Here is a 24,095-nt window from a genome sequence, read left to right as displayed (position 1 = left end):
TCCAATGTCAGTATAGTATGGTTTAGTGTTTAGTTGCGTTTTTTTATTCTTTGTTCAATAATTTCTAGATTGTAACTGAAAATAAATAGCCATCATGTATTACTGAAATAGAGAGCCAAAGGCTTATTTTTCATACATGTCCTCTAGGAGATACATTATCGAAAATACTAAGGAAAAGTGATCTAGAGCTTACTCCACCTTTACTACAAGTTGCCCATAAGGTTGCTTATGCTTGCATCTGACGAAACTTTGTTTCTATATATTCGGCACGAAACTCTTCTCGTTTCTGTATTCGGCTATGAAATAATGTTAGATTCAATATCCACTTAGTTTGTACCATCATGTATTATATTTGCAGTGTTTTTTCTTTGTTTTATTGCATTTTAGCACATACTAGTAATGAATGTATCTCTCGGATATACCGCAACCTACGCTGCAATTTTTACCACTGCGAGCTCTGCAGGGTTAAATTTACCACTCAAAAGCATGCAAGCCTCGTGAGCATGATGACGTCATTCTTCCTACGCAGCCTCCTACGAATTATTAATACAGTAATCGATCATGGATGAATTGTAATTCTTACCATTGATTAATGTGATTTTGATATACACGGTAACATTGAGGGATACCTGTAGTTATAGTATTGAAATCTAATCAGTGACATCTGCTTTCAAGTAAAGTGATGTGGGAATTGATTAGTTCATTATTTGTGCCTATAGTTCTCTGAAGTTATATAAGTGGAAGCATTTTTAAAGTCATTACAGAGCTCTTTTATAAAACCAGATGGAAGAGGAGAAAACGAATCCTGGATACATACACTTTGGGTTTGGACTTTTTGAGTATCTTGGGAAGAAAAGACAGCTAGTAACTTGTTACATCTATACACAAACTACAGAGTATCAGGAATGGAGGAGGTTGAGTTTGTTACTTTGGTGAATACATTGTGGCCTAATATTTTTTCTATTAGTGAAAGCTGGCTATCAGAGTCAGATATTGTAACTGAGATTGAGTGTAAAGGGTATAGTATTTGAAGGACACAATAGATAGGAAAGAAGAGTTTTGCTAATGATATCTGATGAATTTTGTCCATGTAGGCTAGACATACATGAAAGCAATTGTAGTAATAATGTTTCATAGTGGTAAGTTTCAGGCTATTGGATGAAGTTGAGGATAACAGGATGAACTATATGGTGGTGGTGGTGTGTTCCTACACACCTGATGGTTCAATTGTCGGGTGATGAACTATAGAACCAAATTACCTGATGGGTACTAAGCCACTAATCATTATTAAATTACCTATTCAATTACTTAAATTACCCAAACATTGATTGGGTAGAAGAGAAATCTCATCATAAGAATGAAGGAAAATTTATTGAGCTCTTATAAGACAACTTTCAAAATCACATGTGAAAGAAGGAACTCAAGTTGAAAGAGTATTAAATTTTATTATTGCATCAGGAGTCTCAGGTAAGAATGTGACAGTAATTGTGGCGTTGACACATGATGTAGCGAACTACATGAATATTCCAAAACAAGCGTTCTCTGTCAGGTTGGCAGGAAAACAACCCAGAGGAAGACCAAGATATAGGTGGATTGATATGGTACAAAGTACCTTAGACGATAGAAATATAAGATCTGATAATGTTGGAGTCTTGACAAGTAACAGACTGATTTGGAGGAAAATTGTAGATAGGAAGTTAGTAATGTAAATTTTTCATGTAGTACTATCATATCCTGTACACCCCTTGAGAGTACATGGCAGGAATTTGATGATGATGATGATGAGGACAGGTTACATGCTGAATTGCAAAGCTTGAAATTAAGACAAGCACAGGAGCCTACTCTAATATGCTCCTGTGTTTGCTTGTTGTTTAATCTGTACATACGTGATATTAGGAAATATCTTATAGATGTTTAGTTTGCCAACAATTCAGAGATAGGCAGGACAATCAGGAATGCTAATGAGTAGCATCTCTGATTCTCCACATACAGGTTACTAGAAGAATATGTACACTTGAGGGTATGTACAGTATATTGGTATATACTTGTCAATATATCTGTGATACCTCAAGGGTTTATTCCTTGTGAGCACAGGAGTAACGAATCCAAGGTACCTGATTCTGTACCAGCCCTTACTTCACATAATATACTTCTATTGATTTGTCCTTCATTTTCTTTCTGTCTCCTTTCTTTTTATCTTACTCCTTCCTCCCAATGCTATTACAGTATTCGAGGGCTAGGAGTGTATCTCTCCTGTCTTACTGAACTTTCTTCTTCACTGCAGTGGAAGTCTGCCTCCCCCCCAGGTATATGCCTTACCCAAGTAGGCAAATGTAGCTGAGGAGTGGCAGGCTGGTTATATTAAATTCAACTGCCTCAAACCCATATGAATTATATTGCTAAAAGAAGTGTCAACAATGCTATTGCATATGGGGAAGCTGACATGCTGAATCTTATGCCACAGAGATACAGTGAGAAATTGGTTATGTGATCAGCAAAATCTGATCTACTACACAGTTACTATAAATTTTCAGACATTATACAAAACTGGAAAGATGTACTTGGTGGAGAAAGCTGGAGAGATTTAAATAGAAAGACCTGGATCTTTTGGAAATACACTGGACTGGACAAGGCCATATAAATCTGACACATTCAATATTATACCACTCAGGCAAGAATGATTTGGCACACAGAGGAGGAGTAGCTGTCAGAGTCCATAGATCACTTTCCAACTGCATTGTAAATTAAACCTGTCTCATTCAGAATCATAGTCATTAAACTACAAGGAAAAGAAAGAAAAAACTTTTTTATTAAAATAATGCAAGCATATGCACCTGATTCTTCACATCCAGAGGAAGAGCATATTGATTTCTATCAACAACTACAAGAGGAAATTGACAGAACATACAAAAAACAGATCTGCAAATAATCACGGGTGATTTTATTGCGAAATTTGGACAATATTTGAATGACATGCATGATGTAATGGCTAAATTTGGAATAGACACAATGAGAGAGGAGAGTATCTCCTTAATTTCTGTAGAGAAAATAATCTCAGAAGATATACAGATAAATAACACTTCATCAGGAAATCATAGAACAAGTTAATGGTTTTAATTATGTAGGTGCATACTATTATTATTATTATATTATTATTATGCTTACTCCATGGAGTCCTTAGACTTATTGAGAGAGACCCTAAACACTATCCAACATTTGCACAGTATCTATCATGCTTTGCTTTGCTTTGAACTCAACATTCATGGCACCTACAACAGACTCTGGTGATCTATTCCACTCCACCACTCTCCAAGCAAAAAATCTAGTTCTAACACTCTTGCTAATTACACTCCTGCTCAGTTTGCAAGGATGACCCTTAGTTTTCCCACCACCAGACCTGTTCTGAAAAATTCCCTTTCTACTAATCTTGTAAAAAATCCTTCAGTAATCTGTGTCTTAATCATGTCATCCCTTTTCAAACTCTCAACCAATATCTGTAACCCACAAATCTTCAACCTGTTCTCATAAGGTTCATTCTATAGACCAGCTACCATCTTGGTCACTTACCTCTGGGTCCTCTCCACCTCTTTCTCATTGCCAAGAAACTCAGGTGAACAGATTTACATGCAGTAGTAGATGGGGTCTTATTAATGCTTGATAAAGAGGAATGATAATATGCTTGTTTCTGCTCGTCAGTAACCAAGTAATCCAATAAGTTGCTTTAGCCACTTTTGCTGTGTGCTCTCTAAACTTCAGCACCCTACTATCCGCCAGCTCCCAAATCTCTGGTTTTGTCAATTTCTTGGAGTACAGTTCCATTATGTGACATACAGCTGGTTATCTTTTCCCCCTGAAATGCATAACCTTACACTTTGCAACATTAAAGTGACTTCCAATGTCCTTTGCCCAGACTACCAGTCTATGCAAATTATCCTGTAAAATTTTAACTTCATCTGTATTAACTATTGCTCTACAAATTTTGCATCATTGGCAAACAACTGAACAGTTCCTCTCAGATCCCATCCTATATCATTAATGTATAAATTAAATAGTAATGGCCCAAGATCAGAGCCTTGTGCCCCTCCACTATTACTCTCTGATATCTCCATCAACCATCCTCTTATCCACCTCACCAACTCTGTATCCATCCCCAGGTGGTATCCTGTCAAAGTGCAAAATATAGCAGTATTACTGTAATCCATTACCTTCATTCAGCTCAGTTGTTACTGTATTATAAAACTTGAGCAAGTTACTGAGGCATGATCTACTCATCAGAAAACCCATGTTGCTCCCATACAGTATCTCATTTCTTTTCCCCCTGAAATGCATAACCTTACACTTTGCAACATTAAAGTGACTTCCAATGTCCTTTGCCCAGACTAATAGTCTATGCAAATTATCCTGTAAAATTTTAACATCATCTGTATTAACTATTGCTCTACAAATTTTGCATCATTGGCAAACAACTGAACAGTTCCTCTCAGATCCCATCCTATATCATTAAGGTATAAATTAAATAGTAATGGCCCAAGATCAGAGCCTTGTGCCCCTCCACTATTACTCTCTGATATCTCCATCAACCATCCTCTTATCCACCTCACCAACTCTGTATCCATCCCCAGGTGGTATCCTGTCAAAGTGCAAAATATAGCAGTATTACTGTAATCCATTACCTTCATTCAGCTCACTTGTTACTGTATTATAAAACTTGAGCAAGTTACTGAGGCATGATCTACTCATCAGAAAACCCATGTTGCTCCCATACAGTATCTCATTTCTGTCTATCCAGTCCTGTATTTTGCTCATGACCAACTTCTCCAGTACCTCGACAACTCCTGATATGCTGGTCAGTCAGCAATTTGCTACATCACTCTTGGAGCCTCCTTTATGCAATGGAACTATTATCCTCTCTTTCCACCCCATTTGGACTAACCAAGGCCTGAGACTTGGATTAAACAATGGTCAAAGACACTGACAATTCCCTAGCATCTTTGTGTAAAACTCAAGCTGGGGTATACCATCTAATCCCATAGCTGTATTCACATCAAGGTTCTGTAATATGATATGCACCTCCAATTCATTCACCTCAGTTCCCATAAAAGTCTGCCTCTCTCATTACTGCAATATCTCCACCTGAATGATATACTCTTGCAAAGTGTTCATTTAGTAATTCTACTAATTGAAATGATTAAATTAACTCCCTACTATTGGCATTCATTAAAATCATTCTTTCATAAACGTTCTTCATTTTACTTGCAACATATCGAAAGACTTTGGAATTATCTTTGGCCTGCTTTGCTTATTTCCTTTAACCACCTTACTGGCCATTATGGATCAAATACGCATTCAGATACGCTTCGTATCCAACATATATTTCAATGTAATATCAATGGTATTACAATTTTAATATGCACTTTGCATTCATGTTAACCTGGACGTATATATACATCCTGGCCGGTAGCATGGTTAATGCTTTGTTTTTGCCTTTCTTACCACACTGGTTACCCTTCTGTTTTGTGCATTGTACTGCTTATGTGCCTGCTGGTCACTTTTCTCCTTGAATTCCCTCCATATTTTTATCTTTTTTTGTAGCTCCAGCTCATTATCAAATTCCTGACATGTACCTTCAAAGGGATGTACAGGATATTATGATAGTACTACATGAAGAACTTACAACGTTACTAACGTCCTATCAACAGTTTTCCTCCAAATCAATCTGTTATTTGTCAAAACTCCAGCATTATCAGTTCTTATATTTCTGTCTTCTAAGGCACTCTTTTCCTGTATCAATCCACCTATAACTTTGTCTTCCTCTCGGTCTTTTTCCTGGCAGAGGCTACTTGCTTTGCTAATCATTCCTCTCCAATTCTATTTAAGTGATCATACCACCTCAGATTAGCTCTGCTAACACGCATCCTGGATGCTAACAATGTCAAGTTCTTTCCTAGTATCCTTGTTTTTAATATGATATAGATTCCATCTGTTCACACTGCTAATCTTTCTCTGGCATATTTGTGGCCTCTAGTTTTTGGTCAAGTGTTTTATTTCTAAACCAGCTCTCAGATCCATAAGCTAAAATTGGTTTGAACACTTTCTTGTACACAGCTACTTTAGTGTTTTAGCTACTTTCTCTCTTATTCTATATAAATTTATTCAGTTGACATCCTACTATATCAGCTTTGTTGATTCTGTTGTCTATTTCCATATTTAATTTACCATCTTCACTAAAATTTGTGCTTAAGTTGCTAAAATGTTTTACTTGTTCTATAGGTTCTCCATTCATGATGCAGTCGATATTTTCAATTTCTTCTTATTTTCATTGTCTCGCTATTGCTGATTTTCATACTAAATTTATTACAACAGTTATTCAATTCAGTCAAGGGAATCTTGCAGACTTGTACTGGATTTATTTAAAAGTATAACATTGTCTGCATGAAGATAAAGAGTTGAGATTAACATCTCCAATTTTGAAATCTGGTTTAATACTGCTTTCCTTTATAATGGAATCCATGTAGATAATGAATAAAAGAGGGGATAATGTACATCCTTGTCTGACACCAGATTTAATATCAAATCATCTTCCTTTACTTCCTTTAATTCTAACTGCTGACTTACAGCTCAAATAAAGACTAAGTATTGCTTGATATAATGCCCCATTAAGACATATAACTGTTGCATTTGGAATAGCTTCTCTCTCTCTCTTGGCACCTTGTCATATGCCTTTTCCAGATCGACAAAACTTAAATACAGATCTTGTTATATTACCATGATTTCTCAACTATCTGTCATAAAGTGAAAATTTGATCCTGACGGCCTCTATTTGACCTGAATCCAACTTGTTCTTCATCAAGCTTCCCTTCCACAATCCTTCTCAACTGTTTCTTAAGTATACTTGCATAAACCTTACCAGAAACAATAGGGAAATACTTCTGTAATTCTCACATTCAATTTTATTTCCCTTTTTATATGTGGATACTGCAAGAGCTCTACTCCAATTATCTGGAATTTGTCCCTGTGTTCAGGCTTTCTGAGCTATGCCGTGCAGCCCCTGCAAGACTTTTATACCTCCATACTTGAGCATTTCTGGTTAAATATCATCAACTCCCACTACCTTTCCATATTTCAGGATTTTGATGGCTTTTTCTATGGATATATATTCCTGATTGCATGACTGACTGACTGACTGTTGAGTGTTTTTTATCACTGTGCTTCACTACTTGTTTCATATAGGAATGTTTTGAAGTAATTACTCCATATGTACATCAAAGATATCTTTTTCTCTGGTTTTCATGTCACCTTTATCATCTCTCATTCCTTTTACAGCACTCTTTCCTTCATTTCTGAGCTTTTTTTCAACATCCTCCAGAATATTTTGCCACCTTCCTGATATGTTCTTACTATAGTCTTCCCATGACTTTTGTTTAGCTAGTTTAATTTAAATTTAATTTACTTGAAGTTGAAAAATTGTCTCAGTTGACAAGTAAGGAATTAGACTTTTTAATATGTAGAGAAATTGTATAAAATTGTTAACATTATTTCTTAATTTTTTTAATTTAATCTTTTTATGCACAGCTACCCAAAGGTACAACCAGGCTACCTAGAGAGAAACCTGTGAGTAGATTATTCTTTAATGTTATGACTATGGCATGACTTAAGTTATAATAAATAGTGAAGAATTTATGGAGACAAAAACACCTATTAAATAATTACTTATAATTAAGGAAATAATATGTTACGTGTGGACCTCTGTTTTGAGGTCATCATCAGGAAAACATACATATGTGCAGGAAACAAGCTACATGACACTAAAGTAATGTGAATCTAAATGTCTTGTTAGTATTTTACTTTAGCCTGATCTCTGGTTTAAAAAAATTAACTTAAATATATACAAAATTAAAAATTACTTCACAAAATAAAGTTATCATATATATACTTTCATACATATATCATCATCATCATCATCAAATTCCTGCCATGTACCCTCAAGGGGTGTACAGGATATGACAGTACTACATGACAAAATTACATCATTACTAACTTCCTATCTACAATTTTCTTCCAAATCAGTCTGTTACTTGTCAAGACTCCAACATTATCAGATCTTATTTCTATCGCCTAAGGCACTTTGTACCGTATCAAACCACCTATATCTTGGTCTTCCTCTGGGTCGTTTTCCTGCCAACCTGGCAGAGAACACTTGTTTTGCTAATCTTTCTTCGCCCATTCTGTTTAGGTGACCATACCACCTGAGATTAGCTCTGCTAACGCATTCCTGGATGCTGACAATGTGAAGTTCTTTCCTAATATCCTCGTTTTTAATATGATATTGCCATTGATGCCATCTGTTCATGCCACTAATCTTTCTCAGGACTATCATATCTGCGGTCTCTAGTCTTTGGTCAAGTGTTTTACTTCTGACCCAGCTCTCAGATCCATAAGTTAAAACTGGTTTGAACACTGTCTTGTATACAGCTAATTTAGTGTTGCGACTAATTTCTCTCTTATTCCATATGAATTTATTCAATTGACTTCCCACCATACCAGCTTTGCTGATTCTGTTGTCTATTTCTATATTTAATTTACCATCTTCAGTAAAAATTGTGCCTAAGTAGCTGAAATGTTTTACTTGTTCCACAGGTTCTCCATTCACAACACACTTGACATTTTCAATGATTCTGCCTATTTTCATTGTCTTTGTCTTTTTATTGCTGACCTTCATACATATCTATTACAACAGCTATTCAATTTAGTCAGAGAATCTTGCAGACTTGTAGCGGATTTATTTAGAAGTGTAACATCATCCGCATAAAGCAAAGAGCTGACATTAACATCTCCAATTTTGATATCAGGTTTCATACCACTTTCCTTCATAATGTGATCCATATAGATAATGAATAACAGAGGGGATAATGTACATCCTTGTCTCGCACCAGATTTAACATTAAACCATCTTCCTATACTTCCTTCAGTTTTAACTGCTGACTTACAACTCAAATAAAGACTAAGTATTGCTTGATATAATGCCCCATTGACACCATATAACTGCAGCGTATTGAATAGCTTCTCTCTTGGCACCTTGTCATATGCCTTTTCCAAATCGACAAAACTTAAATACAGATCTTTGTTATGTTCCCATGCTTTCTCGACTATTTGTCGTAAAGTGAAGATCTGATCCTGACAGCCTCTATTTGGCCTGAATCCAGCTTGTTCTTCACCAAGCTTTTCTTCCATAATTCTTCTCAACCGTTTCTCAAGTATACTTGCATAGATCTTGCCAGGAACACTCAGCAGGGAAATGCCTCTGTAATTCTCACATTCAGTTTTATTTCCCTTTTTATATATGGATACTATGAGGGCTCTACTCCAATCATTGGGAATTCGTCCCTCTGTCCAGGCTTTCTGAACTATGCAGTGCAGCCACTGTGAGACTTTTATACCACTATACTTCAGCATTTCTGGTCGAATATCATCTACTCCTGCAGCCTTTCCACATTTCAAGCCTTGGATGGCTTTTTCTACTTCAAGTATGGATATGTATTCCTTACTGCATGCCTGGTCAGTGTTTTTTACCACTGTGCCAGGAACACTCAGCAGGGAAATGCCTCTGTAATTCTCACATTCAGTTTTATTTCCCTTTTTATATATGGATACTATGAGGGCTCTACTCCAATCATTGGGAATTCGTCCCTCTGTCCAGGCTTTCTGAACTATGCAGTGCAGCCACTGTGAGACTTTTATACCACTATACTTCAGCATTTCTGGTCGAATATCATCTACTCCTGCAGCCTTTCCACATTTCAAGCCTTGGATGGCTTTTTCTACTTCAAGTATGGATATGTATTCCTTACTGCATGCCTGGTCAGTGTTTTTTACCACTGTGCCATCATCACTGCTTATTTCATTTAGCAGTTTTTCAAAGTAATTACTCCATACTTCAAGGATATCTTTTTCTCCTGTTTTCATGTCACCTTTATCATCTCTAATTCCTTTTATAGCACTCTTTCCTCCATTCTTAAGCTTCTTCAACAACCTCCAGAATGTTTTGCCACCTTCTTGATATTTATTTTCTATATTTTTGCCAAAGTCCTCCCATGACTTTTGTTTAGCTAGTTTTACACACTGTTTAGCTTTCTTACATTTGTCTCTGTATTCTGTAAGAGTAAAAGCTGACTTATTTGCCAGGAACTTTTGATATGCTTTCTTCTTTTCCTTCACTGCCTCTTTAACTTCCTGTTTCCACCAGGGAGTTCTGATTTTTTTATCCTTGCATGCAACCTCACCACATGCCTCTCTGGCAGAATCAATCAATGTTTTCTTCAGAGTTTGCCACTGAATCTCCAAGGTTTGATTCCTGTTCTCAAACTCTTTTATTTTATTTTCAATAATCTTTCTGTATTTTAGTCTACAGTTCACATCTGAGAGCTGCTCAACTTTTATTCGCTTTAAAACTTTCTTACATGTTATTCTTTTCAATATGAAATTCAATTTTATCCTGCTCAAGACTAAATAGTGATCACTTCCAATTTCAAATCCTCTGTACACTCTGGTGTCCTGCACCAACTAGAAAACATCACTATCAACAATAACATAGTCAATGAGACTTTTCTTATTCCTAGCCTCTTCTCTCCATGTGAATTTGTGCACATATTTATGTTGGAACATGGTGTTAGTAATAACCAGTCCATGTCCTGAGCAGAAATCCAACAGATATTTGCCATTATTATTAGCTTTGCTCTTTTCTCCAAATTTTCCCAAAATATTTTTGTATGTCTCACAATCATTTCCTACTCTGCTATTTAGATCCCCAACATGGACCAACTTTTCCTTTTTCATTGTGTCAGTTGCTTTTTCTAAAGCCTCAAAAAATTCCTCCACTTCTACCTTAGTAGAACCTTCTGTGGGACCGTAGGCACAAATAAGTCTCATTGTCCAGTTCCCCATTCTGATATTTGCCCACATTACTCTACTTGAGACTGCCTGCCATTCAAGAAGATTAGCCTCGTATTTTGTGTTGAATACTATGGCGACTCCTTCTTTTCCTTGATTGTCATTGCCTGAATATAACATTTTGTATTTATTGCTCAGAAAGATCTCACCAGTTTTGGTCTTTTTTGTTTCAGTCACCCCTATTATGTCGATCTGGTACTTATCTAATTCCTCAGCTAGCTCCATTTCTTTGCCATTCAGGCTTCTTATGTTGATTGTACCGATCTTTAACTCTGGTGATGTTGAGTTGGGGTTTATTTTCAGATTTGTTCCAGTAACTGACTTTTCGCTGTTCGCCCTGGTTCCCTGGCGAAAACAACAGGGGCCTTGTTTAACCGGGCGACGCCCCAGCCTGCATGAAATTTTGTCATGTTGTACCATCATTCTATATTCTGGTTTAACCAATAAGAATTACAATTTGGTCGGCTAAATCCCAAATTGCCAGCCCATCCTCGTCCATTCAATATCCAAGTAGATACCCAACAGGGTGCACCACGAGAAGGTGAGGATTGGACATTAGGTCAGAAGCCCTGGTCGGTTCTCCGCATTCCTTTAAAGGCTATGTGGAGGTCTCCTCTCAGTTATACAGCTTTGACCCTTAAGCACCCTTAAGTTATAATAATATATGTAATCATACATATATTATTATCACTATAATAATATACCGATGATTTATTTAAAAAAAACGAGGTTTTGTAAGAGCGACAATGTTACATAACTGCTAATGAATGAAATTTATTGCAGGTTATTATTATTATGGAAATAATTATGAAGAGAGGATGATTCTGTGTTCGTCCGGTTACGACTTATCAAGCATGCATACTAATGTCTACATTAGTATGGAACTAGATATAAGAACAGAGATCTGCAAGTTGTCTGTGTCATGCAGATCACAGACAAATGCATGTAAAACAGCATGCAGATAGTTTATTTTGTCTGTACACGAATGCTAAGAGTATCAGAAACAAAGGAGCATATTTTGTTGGCTTATTTAATATATCGGGACCTTATGTTATGGGCATTAGTGAGACTTCGCTATCAGAATTAGATCTAATAACTTGTATCGAGTCTAGAGAGTACAGTATTTTTAGGAGGGGTGTTTAAGGGTCAAAGTTATATGACTGAGAGGAGACCTCCACGTTGCCTTTAAAGAAATGCGGAGAACCGACCAGGGCTTCTGACCTAATGTCCATTCCTAACCTTCTCGTGGTGCACCCTGTTGGGTATCTACCTGGATACTGAAGGAACGAGGATGGGCTGGCAATTTGGAATTTTGCTGACCAAATTGTATTCTTATTGGATTAAACCAAAATACAAAATGATGGTACTACATGACAATATTTCATGCTGGCTGGGGCAGCCCCCATTGTTTTCGCCAGTGAACCAATGTGAACAGTGAAAAGTCAGCTACTGAAACAAACCCTAAAACACACCCCAACTCAATATCACCAGAGTTGACGATCAGTACTATCTACTATAGAAGCCTGAATGGCAAAGAAATGGAGCTAGCTGAGGAATTAGATAAGTACCAGATCGACATAATAGGGGTGACTGAAACAAAAAAGACGAGAAGTGGTGAGGCCTTTCTGAGCAATAAATGCAAAATGTTATATTCAGGCAATGACAATCAAGGAAAAGAAGGAGTAGCCATACTATTCAACACAAAATACGAGGCTGATCTTCTTGAATGGCAATCAGTCTCAAGTAGAGTAATGTGGGCAAATATGAGAATGGGGAACTGGACGATGAGACTTATTTGTGCCTACGGTCTCACAGAAGGCTCTACTAAGATAGAAGTGGAAGAATTTATTGAGGCTCTAGAGAAAGCTACTGACACAATGAAAAAGGAAAAGTTGGTCCTTTTTGGGAATCTAAATAGCAGAGTAGGAAATGATTGTCCAGACATACAGAAATATTTTTGAAAAATTTGGAGAAAACAGCAAAGCTAATAATAATGGCAAATACCTGTTGGATTTCTGCTCAGGACATGGAACTGATTATTACTAACACCATGTTCCAACATAAAAATGCGCACAAATTCACAGGCAAGGAATAAGAAAAGTCTCATTGACTATGTTATTTTGATAGTGATGTTTTCTCCCTAGTGCAGGACACCCGAGTGTACAGAGGATTTGAAATTGGAAGTGATCACTATTTAGTCTTGAGCATGATAAAATTGAATTTCATATTGAAAAGAATAACATGTTAGAAAGTTTTAAAGAGAATAAAAGTTGAGCAGCTCTCAGATGTGAGCTGTAGACTAAAATACACAAAGATTATTGAAGAAAAAATGAAAATGAGATCTGGGACCAAACCTTGGAGATTCAGTAGCAAAACTTGAAGAAAACCCTGATTGATTCAGCCAGAGAGAGGCATGTGGTGAGGTTGTTTCCAAGGATAGAAAAATCAGAACTCCGTGGTGAACACAAGAAGTAAAAGATGCAGTGATGGAAAAGAAGAACGCATATCAAAAGTTCCACAAGCAAATAAGTCAGCTTGTGCTCTTAGAGAATACAGAGACAAATGTAAAAAAGCTAAACATTGTGTAAAACTAGCTAAACAAAAGTCATGGGAGGACTTTAGCAAGAACATAGAAGATAAATATCAAGAAGGTGGTAAAACATTCTGGAGGTTGTTGAAGAAGCTCAGAAATGGATAAAAGAGTGCTGTAAAAGGGATTAGAGATGATGATGATAAAGGTGACATGAAAAACAGGATAAAAAGATATCCTTGAAGTATGGAGTAATTACTTCGAAAAATTGCTAAATGAAACAAGCAGTGATAGCACAGTAGTAAAAAAACACTTAACAGGCATACAGTCAGGAATACATATCCATACTTGAAGTAGAAAAAGCCATCAAAGGCTTGAAATGTGGAAAGGCAACAGGAGTAAATGATATTCGACCAGAAATGCTGAAGTATTGTGGTATAAAAGTCTCACAGTGGCTGCACTGCATAGTTCAGAATGTTGGACAGAGGGACGAATTCCTGATGATTGGAGTAGAGCTCTCATAGTACCCTTATATAAAAAGGGAAATAAAACTGAATGTGAGAATTACAGAGGTATTTCTCTACTGAGTGTTCCTGGTAAGATTATGCTAGTGTACTTGAGAAGCAGTTGAGAAGAATTGTGGAAGAAAAACTTGGTGAAGAACAAGCTGGATTCAGGCCAAATAGAGGCTGTCAGGATCAGATCTTCACGTTACGACAAATAGTCGAGAAAGCATGGGAATATAACAAAGATCTGTATTTAAGTTTTGTCGATCTGGAAAAGGCATATGATAAGGTGCCAAGAGAGAAGCTATTCCATATGCTACAGTTATATGGTGTCAATGGGACATTATATCAAACAATACTTAAGTCTTTATTTAAGTTGTAAGTCAGCAATTAGAATTGAAGGAAGTACAGGCAGATGGTTTAATGTTAAATTTGGTGTGAGACAAGGATGTACATTATCGCCTCTTTTATTCATTATCCATATGGATCATATTATGAAAGAAAGTGGTATTGGACCTGATATCAAAATTGGAGATGTTAATGTCAGCTCTTTGCTTTATGCAGACGATGTTATACTTCTAAATAAATCGGCTACAAGTCTGCTAGATTCCCTGACGAAATTGAATAACTGTTGTAATAGATATGGTATGAAGGTCAGCAATAAAAAGACAAATACAATGAAAATAGGCAGAATCGTTGAAAATGTCAACTGTGTTGTGAACGGAGAACTTGTGGAACAAGTAAAATATTTTAGCTACTTAGGCACGATTTTTAGTGAAGATGGTAAATTAAATATGGAAATAGACAACAGAATCAACAAAGCTGATATGGTAAGAAATCAATTGAATAAATTCATATGGAATAAGAGTGAAATTAGTCGGAACACTGAATTAGCTGTACAACACGGTGTTCGAACCAGTTTTAACTTATGGATCTGAAAGCTGGGTCAGAAGTAAAACACTTGATCAATGACTAGAGACCGCAGATAGGAGAGTTCTGAGAAAGATCAGAGGCGTGAACAGATGGCATCAATGGCAAAATCATATTAAAAGCGAGGATATTAGGAAAGAACTTGATGTTGTCAGCGTCCAGGACTGCATTAGCATAGCTAATCTCAGGTGGTATGGTCATTTAAACCGAATGGATGATGAAAGATTAGTGAAACAAGTGTTCTCCGCCAGGTTGGCAGGAAAACCACCTAGAATAAGACCAAGATATAGATGGATTGATACGGTAGAAAGTGCCGTAGATGATAGAAATATAAAATCTGATAATGTTTGGAGTCTTGACAAGTAACAGGCTGATTCGGAGGAAAATTGTAGATAGTGAGTTAGTAATGTTGTAAATTTTTCATGTAGTACTCTCATATTGTTAAGTCTGGAATGAAAGGTTCAATTTGTTATTGAGCGTTTCCTTCAGGATTTAACTAGGATCTAAAAACTCTATAAAAAGGAAATGCTTGTACATAGGTGTTAGTGAAAACTTTAATGGATTAATATTTTTTAATGGAATTTTGTAAGTGATAAATTGTAAACTGTCTTATAAATAACATACTAGAGTCTAAAATATATTAGTGAATGTTTCTTTAGAAGGATAAAGTTTAAGCCAAGTCCACTTTGGCCTAATTGGCTTTTGAACATAACCCCTGGACATCGCATTGCGAAGTTCGAGACATGGATACGGCAACCACGTGATAGGGAGCATTTCAGGGAGAAGCATAGGGCAGTGTGCAAAAAAAAAGAAAAAAAAAGAGTTAAGTGTCGTGAGCAATCAGTGATGTAGTTGGGAGAGCGGACAAGGGATATATAAGGATTTGGCAGCGAAAATAGCTCTCTCTCTCTCTCTCACAGTCCTCTGATTTTCGTGGTGTCTCTCTCCCTCAGCTGTGGGTTCCGATTTAAGCAGTTCGTGACGACGACTAGAAGGATGGTCAACGACAGCTAGAAAGTTAGCTAGCGATCCATTGCGAGCATAGCAGTGGCACAGCAATGCAGCCAGCAGAGACTGCAGCTTTTTGCAGAGTCGTACATGCCTTTCCGTCGAAGCGGTGTCGCTAAAGTTATAGGAACAGTTGTGGTTTGTGATTGTAATCACTAGTGGTAGGAAGTCGGCAGAAATTACAGATAGCAGACCTAGGAACCTAACTGAATGGAATCAGCAAAGATTGATGTTAAGCCCACTTGGTCAGTAACATAGAAACTTTTATTGTCTTTTGTACTGAGAGCAGGACTAGAGCGAGTGAAAGTGCTAACTGTGTATATGATAGGTCCGTTTTATAACTGTCTGGGCTATAGTGTTTACTTTGTAGCTAAATGTTGTATTTTAGAAGTTCATTGTTATTAAATAATGCCCATGATAGAATTTTGGTATGTTGTAGTCTAATTCTGATCTGGGGAACTGAAAGGTTGTTTACTTGTATAACTGTGGTAAGTTGATGAGAATTAGATTAATTGATCTGTTGAAAACATTTTAAGTGACTATTTAGTTATAATGATATAGAATGTCTGAGAACTTTTGAGATTTTCTTTCATTAACAAGTCATTATATGTGTAAGGGGTGCTTAAGGGTCAAAGCTGTATAACTGAGAGGAGACCTCCACATAGCCTTTAAAGGAATGCGGAGAACCGACCAGGGCTTCTGACCTAATGTCCAATCCTCACCTTCTCGTGGTGCACCCTGTTGGGTATCTACTTTGATACTGAACGAACGAGGATGGGCTGGCAATTTGGGATTTAGCCGACCAAATTGTATTCTTATTGGTTAAACCAAAATAAAAAATGATGGTACAACATGACAAAATTTCATGCCGGCAGGGGCATCGCCCGGTTAAACAAGGCCCCCGTTGTTTTCGCCAGGGAACCAGGGCGAACAGCGAAAAGTCAGCTACTGGAACAAATCTGAAAACAAACCCCAACTCAACATCACCAGAGTTAAAGATCGCTCCTATCAACGTAAGAAGCCTGAATGGCAAAGAAATGGAGCTAGCTGAGGAATTAGATAAGTACCAGATCGACATAATAGGGGTGACTGAAACAAAAAAGACCAAAACTGGTGAGATCTTTCTGAGCAATAAATACAAAATGTTATATTCAGGCAATAACAATCAAGGAAAAGAAGGAGTAGCCATAGTATTCAACACAAAATACGAGGCTAATCTTCTTGAATGGCAGGCAGTCTCAAGTAGAGTAATGTGGGCAAATATGAGAATGGGGAACTGGACGATGAGACTTATTTGTGCCTATGGTCCCACAGAAGGTTCTACTAAGGTAGAAGTGGAGGAATTTTTTGAGGCTTTAGAAAAAGCAACTGAAACAATGAAAAATGAAAAGTTGGTCCTTGTTGGGGATCTAAATAGCAGAGTAGGAAATGATTGTGAGACATACAAAAATATTTTGGGAAAATTTGGAGAAAAGAGCAAAGCTAATAATAATGGCAAATATCTGTTGGATTTCTGCTCAGGACATGGGCTGGTTATTACTAACACCATGTTCCAACATAAAAATGTGCACAAATTCACATGGAGAGAAGAGGCTAGGAATAAGAAAAGTCTCATTGACTATGTTATTGTTGATAGTGATGTTTTCTCCCTGGTGCAGGACACCAGAGTGTACAGAGGATTTGAAATTGGAAGTGATCACTATTTAGTCTTGAGCAGGATAAAATTGAATTTCATATTGAAAAGAATAACATGTAAGAAAGTTTTAAAGCGAATAAAAGTTGAGCAGCTCTCAGATGTAAACCATAGACTAAAATACAGAAATATTATTGAAAAGAAAATGAAAGAGTTTGAGAACAGGAATCAAGCCTTGGAGATTCAGTGGCAAACTCTGAAGGAAACATTGATTGATTCTGCCAGAGAGGCATGTGAGGTTGTGTGCAAAGATAAAAAAATCAGAACTCCCTGGTGGACACAGGAAGTTAAAGAGGCAGTGAAGGAAAAGAAGAAAGCATATCAAAAGTTCCTGGCAAATAAGTCAGCTTTTACTCTTACAGAATACAGAGACAAATGTAAGAAAGCTAAACAGTGTGTAAAACTAGCTAAACAAAAGTCATGGGAGGACTTTGGCAAGAATATAGAAAATAAATATCAAGAAGGTGGCAAAATATTCTGGAGGTTGTTGAAGAAGCTTAGGAATGGAGGAAAGAGTGCTGTAAAAGGAATTAGAGATGATAAAGGTGAAATGAAAACAGGAGAAAAAGATATCCTTGAAGTATGGAGTAATTACTTTGAAAAACTGCTAAATGAAACAAGCAGTGATGACAGCACAGTGATAAAAAACATTGACCAGGCATGCAGTCAGGAATACATATCCATACTTGAAGTAGAAAAAGCCATCAAAGGCTTGAAATGTGGAAAGGCAGCAGGAGTAGATGATATTCGACCAGAAATGCTGAAGTATGGTGGTATAAGAGTCTTACAGTGGCTGCACTGCATAGTTCAGAAAGCCTGGACAGAGGGATGAATTCCCGATGATTGGAGTAGAGCTCTCATAGTACCCATATATAAAAAGGGAAATAAAACTGAATGTGAGAATTACAGAGGTATTTCCCTACTGAGTGTTCCTGGCAAGATCTATGCAAGTATACTTGAGAAACGGTTGAGAAGAATTGTGGAAGAAAAGCTTGGTGAAGAACAAGCTGGATTCAGGCCAAATAGAGGCTGTCAGGATCAGATCTTCACTTTACAACAAATAGTCGAGAAAGCATGGGAATATAACAAAGATCTGTATTTAAGTTTTGTCGATTTGGAAAAGGCATATGACAAGGTGCCAAGAGAGAAGGTATTCAATACGCTGCAGTTATATGGTGTCAATGGGGCATTATATCAAGCAATACTTAGTCTTTATTTGAGTTGTGAGTCAGCAGTTAGAATTGAAGGAAGTACAGGAAGATGGTTTAATGTTAAATCTGGTGTGAGACAAGGATGTACATTATCCCCTCTGTTATTCATTATCTATATGGATCACATTATGAAGGAATGTGGTATTAAACCTGATATCAAAATTGTAGATGTTAATGTCAGCTCTTTGCTTTATGCGGATGATGTTATACTTCTAAATAAATCCGCTACAAGTCTGCAAGATTCTCTGACTAAATTGAATAACTGTTGTAATAGATATGGTATGAAGGTCAGCAATAAAAAGACAAAGACAATGAAAATAGGCAGAATCATTGAAAATGTCAACTGTGTTGTGAATGGAGAACCTGTGGAACAAGTAAAACATTTCAGCTACTTAGGCACAATTTTTACTGAAGATGGTAAACTAAATATAGAAATAGACAACAGAATCAGCAAAGCTGGTATCGTGGGAAGTCAATTGAATAAATTCATATGGAATAAGAAAGAAATTAGTCGGAACACTAAATTAGCTGTATACAAGACTGTGTTCAAACCAATTTTAACTTATGGATCTGAGAGCTGGGTCAGAAGTAAAACACTTGACCAAAGACTAGAGACCGCAGATATGAGAGTCCTGAGAAAGATTAGAGGCATGAACAGATGGCATCAATGGCAATATCATATTAAAAATGAGGATATTAGGAAAGAACTTGACATTGTCAGCATCCAGGAATGCGTTAGCAGAGCTAATCTCAGATGGTATGGTCACTTAAATAGAATCGGAGAGGAAAGATTAGCAAAACAAGTGTTCTCTGCCAGGTTGGCAGGAAAATGACCCAGAGGAAGACCAAGATATAGGTGGATTGATACGGTACAAAGTGCTTTAGACGATAGAAATATAAGATCTGATAATTTTGGAGTCTTGACAAGTAACAGACTGATTTGGAGGAAAATTGTAGATAGGAAGTTAGTAATGATATAATTTTTTCATGTAGTACTGTCATATCCTGTACACCCCTTGAAGGTACATGGCAGGAATTTGATGATGATGATGATGATGATTATATGTGTAAAGCAAAGTTTTGATCTCTGTGTATAATACCTTAGTGTAAAATAAATGTTTAGGTTTCTATACCTAAGAAACTTGCCTGATTTCTCATGCCAATGTGCTGCTTGCAAAAATTAGAACCTGTGTAAATTCAAGTACAGTGGGTAAAGAGATTTGGTTACGACTGCTGATTTGGGAATAAACATAGGGCGTATTAAATAAATGATTCTGATGCCTTGTGATTATCTGTGTGTTAACTCTCTGACAGAAATATCTTTTTTGTATAGGAATCATGATGGCGCAGTTGTATTAACAAATAAATTTTTCTTGATTCCAAGAAGGAGCTAACTCCAGAACTGCAGCATTGGAAGAATTTGGCTCTCGCACAGGGCATTCTCTTTGTCTGCCAGAATAATACATGTGATCCATCAGAAAGAACGTTATCTGATAAAATTTGGTTCTAAGATTAAGCACTGTAAATTAGCGACTGGAACAGGAACAGCCGAACAACTAATCGAAAGACTAAAGAACTATAGATAAGATTTATAAAGGACAATAAGGCATGACATATATATGACATATACAGAATATTAACAATATCCTGTACACCCCCCCTTGAGGGTACATGGCAGGAATTTGATGATGATGGTGATGGATAGCCAGGTTAGGAGAGGAGGAGGCGTGCTGCTAATGATATCAAATGTCTTGAATCCAATTAGAGTTGCGATCTATGACTGCAATACTAGTAATTTATTTTTCATGTGGTGGTGGTGAGTTGAAGCCATCTGCTGTGGGGTGTTGTTACAGACCTGGTGGATTGGTTGCTAGTAATGAAGAAATGCATAAACAAATAGCCATAATGAGTGCAAAAAAGAGTAGTCATAATGGGATACTTTAATTATCTAAATATTGATTGGGTAGAGATAGAATCTCATGAAAAGAATGAAACTGAATTTATTGATCTGTTGCGAGACAACCTTCAAGCAGCATGTGACAGAAGGAATTCGAGGTCAAAGAGTGTTAAAGCTAATTATATTTTCAGAGGGTGTTTCAGTTAATGTATCTGCCCGGTTAGCCTAGTGGCTGTGTGCTTCGCAACCATATGCCTGGGGAAGGAGTGTCCTATGTTCGATTCCCGTTGGAGACGTGAGGAGCTTAAGGATCTTCCTCAGCCATAGCCAAGTTAGCTGGTCTTGGGCATGGACAGCAGGTTTTTTTTCCCAGTTTATCCTTGGGTTTTTCATCCTGCAAAGCAGGCAAACCGGCCTTGAGAACTCAGTGCCATCATGGACAAAGAATACACCGGTGCATAGGGCTTGACCACCTTATCCTGTAAAGGGTTTAGGTCCGTTGATTAGAAAACCATTGACACAGCAAGGCAAAAGAGGGATAAAGGAAGATGAGATGTTTCAGTTAAAGACATAAGTATTCTGCCTCTGGTAGGTGACAGTGATCATACGGTACTCACTTGGGAAGTAACTAAGTTTATGAATGTTCCATTCAGAAAAGGTTACATGCTGTGAACTACAAATCAGGAAATTATGACTGAGTGCAATGTAACGGGATCTGTTGATGGATGGGAAGAATTTCAACTGTGCATGGGAAACATTTAAACAATACTTAAATGATGCAATATCAGAATGTGTTCCGAGAGTTCGAAGAATAAATAGAGTAGGAGTGAAATGGATGGGTAATCTAATTAAGTAGGAGATTCGTAAGTAAAATATGATGTGGAAGGAATATTGTGTGAATAAAAATGATGCCAGTTATTAACAGTAGGCCAGAAGAGTCACAAGTGTTGTACGGAAAGCTAAATCTGAATATGAAAAAAAAACTGGTTCTGCAAGTTGAAGACAACCCAAAAGAACTGTATCATTATGGTGCAAGTAAAAGTAAGAATGAATTTGAAAGAATAACTACTGAATGCAGATGATAGATGCTGACGTGATTGTTTAACTAAAGAGCAACTATTTTGCTGAAAGCTATCAACCTGGTATATGTAACATTGAATGAAGTTACTGCTACCTCTTCACCATATAAGGAAACTCATGTGGATGAGGAGGAAGTAGTGAGTTATTGCACAAACTGAATAAGAAATCTTCAGTAGGAACTGATGGGATATCAGTATGGATGCTAATAGAGAGTTCATCTGAACTGGCTCTTCTGTTGACCAGACTATATAATTTGAGTCTCAGAACAAGGAAGATTCCGCAGGAGTAGAAAGAATGTCTCGTAATCTCATTGCACAAGGGTGGTGCAAAGACTGATATATCCAGCTATTGACCAATTGGTATCTTAGGAGTGGTGGTGAAGAGTTTGGAAAAGTTGGTTAGGGTTTGCATTCAAAAATGGGTTGACAGAGAATCTCTACTTTGCAATCAACAGCATGGGTTTACTAAGGGGAGGTCATGTGTTAACAACTTGCTCACATTCTATAACAATGTTACCACTGAGTTAGACAAGAAGAATCGATACAGCATGATACTTGTGGATTTTGCTAATACTTTTGACAGAATACAGCATGGAATACTGTTGCATAAATTGGAGAATATGGGATTGGATTATAAACTCTCGGCATGGACTAATACGGCTGACTGACAGATATCAAAAAGTTGTACATGGGGTGGGGGGGTGAATCTGCAAGATTTAAGATACCACGATTAGTCCTTGGGCCACTGTTATTCAATTTGCACATTGGGAAATTTTGAAGGATTTCACAGGTGACATACATCTATTTGTTGATGATGCAAAGATAGAAAGAGTAATCAGGAACGCTGCTGATATTCAGTATTGCAGAATGATTTGAATATGCTGGAATTGTGGGCATGGAAAAATGGATGTCACTAAATGTAAAGTCATTGATTTTGGCATGATTAGATACCCAATGTGATATCCAATTGGTGGGATTATGCTTGAAGAAACTGTGCTGAGGCTAAGGATCTTGGAGTTTTAGTAGACAAGAATCGAAGTTCAAGGTTCATATAGTAAAAATTGTACTCTGAGAATAATGACAATGCTGAAAGGAACCTTGACATGTAAAGATAAGGAAGTTATTTTGCCTCTTTACAAGGCTTTGATAACACTTGGACTGTCGTTCGCAGGTCTGATCTCCTCGTTTCTGTGCTGATTCTGATACAGTGGAGATCGTGCAAAGGTGAGTGTTAAAAAATGATATCAGGATTGTGGAATATAGATTATGAAGAAAGATTGAGAATTTGTAGGCTGCAAACACTAGCAAACAGGAGACATAGGGCTGATTTGATCAAGACTTACTAACTTTTGAAAGGGTTATACAGAATTTCAGTAGATGGATTTTTCATTTTATGGAGGGTGAGGGCATCCATGGAAGTTTAGAATGAATTCTGTGAAGAAGGAGGTTAAGGCTAGGTTTTTCTCTCAAAGAGAAGTGCATGAGTGGAATGGATTTTCACTGGATGTTGTTGTTTGTGTAAGTAGTGTGAATACATTCAAGAAAAGATATGACAGCTGGTTCAAATAGTATGGCCTTCCTCGATGTGTTCCTGACTCCCTGGAAGTCTCTCTTAAGAGTAATATAATAAAACTAAGTAAGAAAATTGACATAAACTGGGTTTTATTGTTTGAAGGATTTTAATTGATACTAAGTAAGAAATACCAAAGTTTTGGCAACTGTTTGGCTTCTTCAGGGTGAATAAAAGAGATACAAAACAACTTAAACACTTAAACTGTTCATCAAGGAATGAACCGAATACAATTGTATTTTTTACAAATACAGAAGAACACATACATCAAATGCATGGAGCGTGTATTATGTCAACTGTTGTTATTCAGGTACGTTCTATAATTAGCAGCGAAATTTAACTCTGGTGTGCTTAATGATCTTTTGGGGGGTCTTCCAAATATCAGCTAGAATTAATCATTGGCTTCTATTGAGGTTGTGTTTAGAGCAGATGACCGTTATGGCTTTTATGTCGGGAGCGGAAACTTTCTCTAAACATGGCATGGAGCTTTTGTCCCATTCGATGGTATGGTTTGTCCTCGAGAAATGAAGGGCTAACCGAGAATTGTCTTCTCTGTTATTGTTTACATCTCCTACATGTTCTTTTTTTTTCTAATATCCAAACTTATTGAGATCTGATCAATGTAATTTAATACACATGAACAGGGGATGTTATAGACACCGGCATATTTGAAGAAGACATGACTGGCTTTCGGAGATCTTAAAAAATGGCGGTAGTCTTTAAA

At 37.0% G+C, this 24,095-nt stretch overlaps 1 protein-coding gene across 1 annotated transcript in view; it reads left to right on the top strand.

Moving 5' to 3' along the window:
* LOC150107865 (ribosome biogenesis regulatory protein homolog) overlaps positions 1–24,095 on the top strand; it is a 285,588-nt gene that overhangs the window by 56,914 nt on the left and 204,579 nt on the right. Inside the window, exon 4 of the mRNA XM_090415397.1 lies at positions 7,573–7,611. Coding sequence (XP_090271523.1) covers positions 7,573–7,611 — 39 coding nt within the window. The remainder of the gene's footprint in view (positions 1–7,572; positions 7,612–24,095) is intronic.

Source organism: Typopeltis vanoorti, chromosome 3, assembly GCF_054136105.1.
Source record: "Typopeltis vanoorti isolate ZY-2024b chromosome 3, IOZ_Tvanoo_1.0, whole genome shotgun sequence".
Lineage (NCBI taxonomy): Eukaryota > Metazoa > Arthropoda > Arachnida > Uropygi > Thelyphonidae > Typopeltis > Typopeltis vanoorti.
The sequence above is the reverse complement of the archived record's forward strand: the minus strand, read 5'-3'. Positions and strand labels throughout refer to the sequence as shown.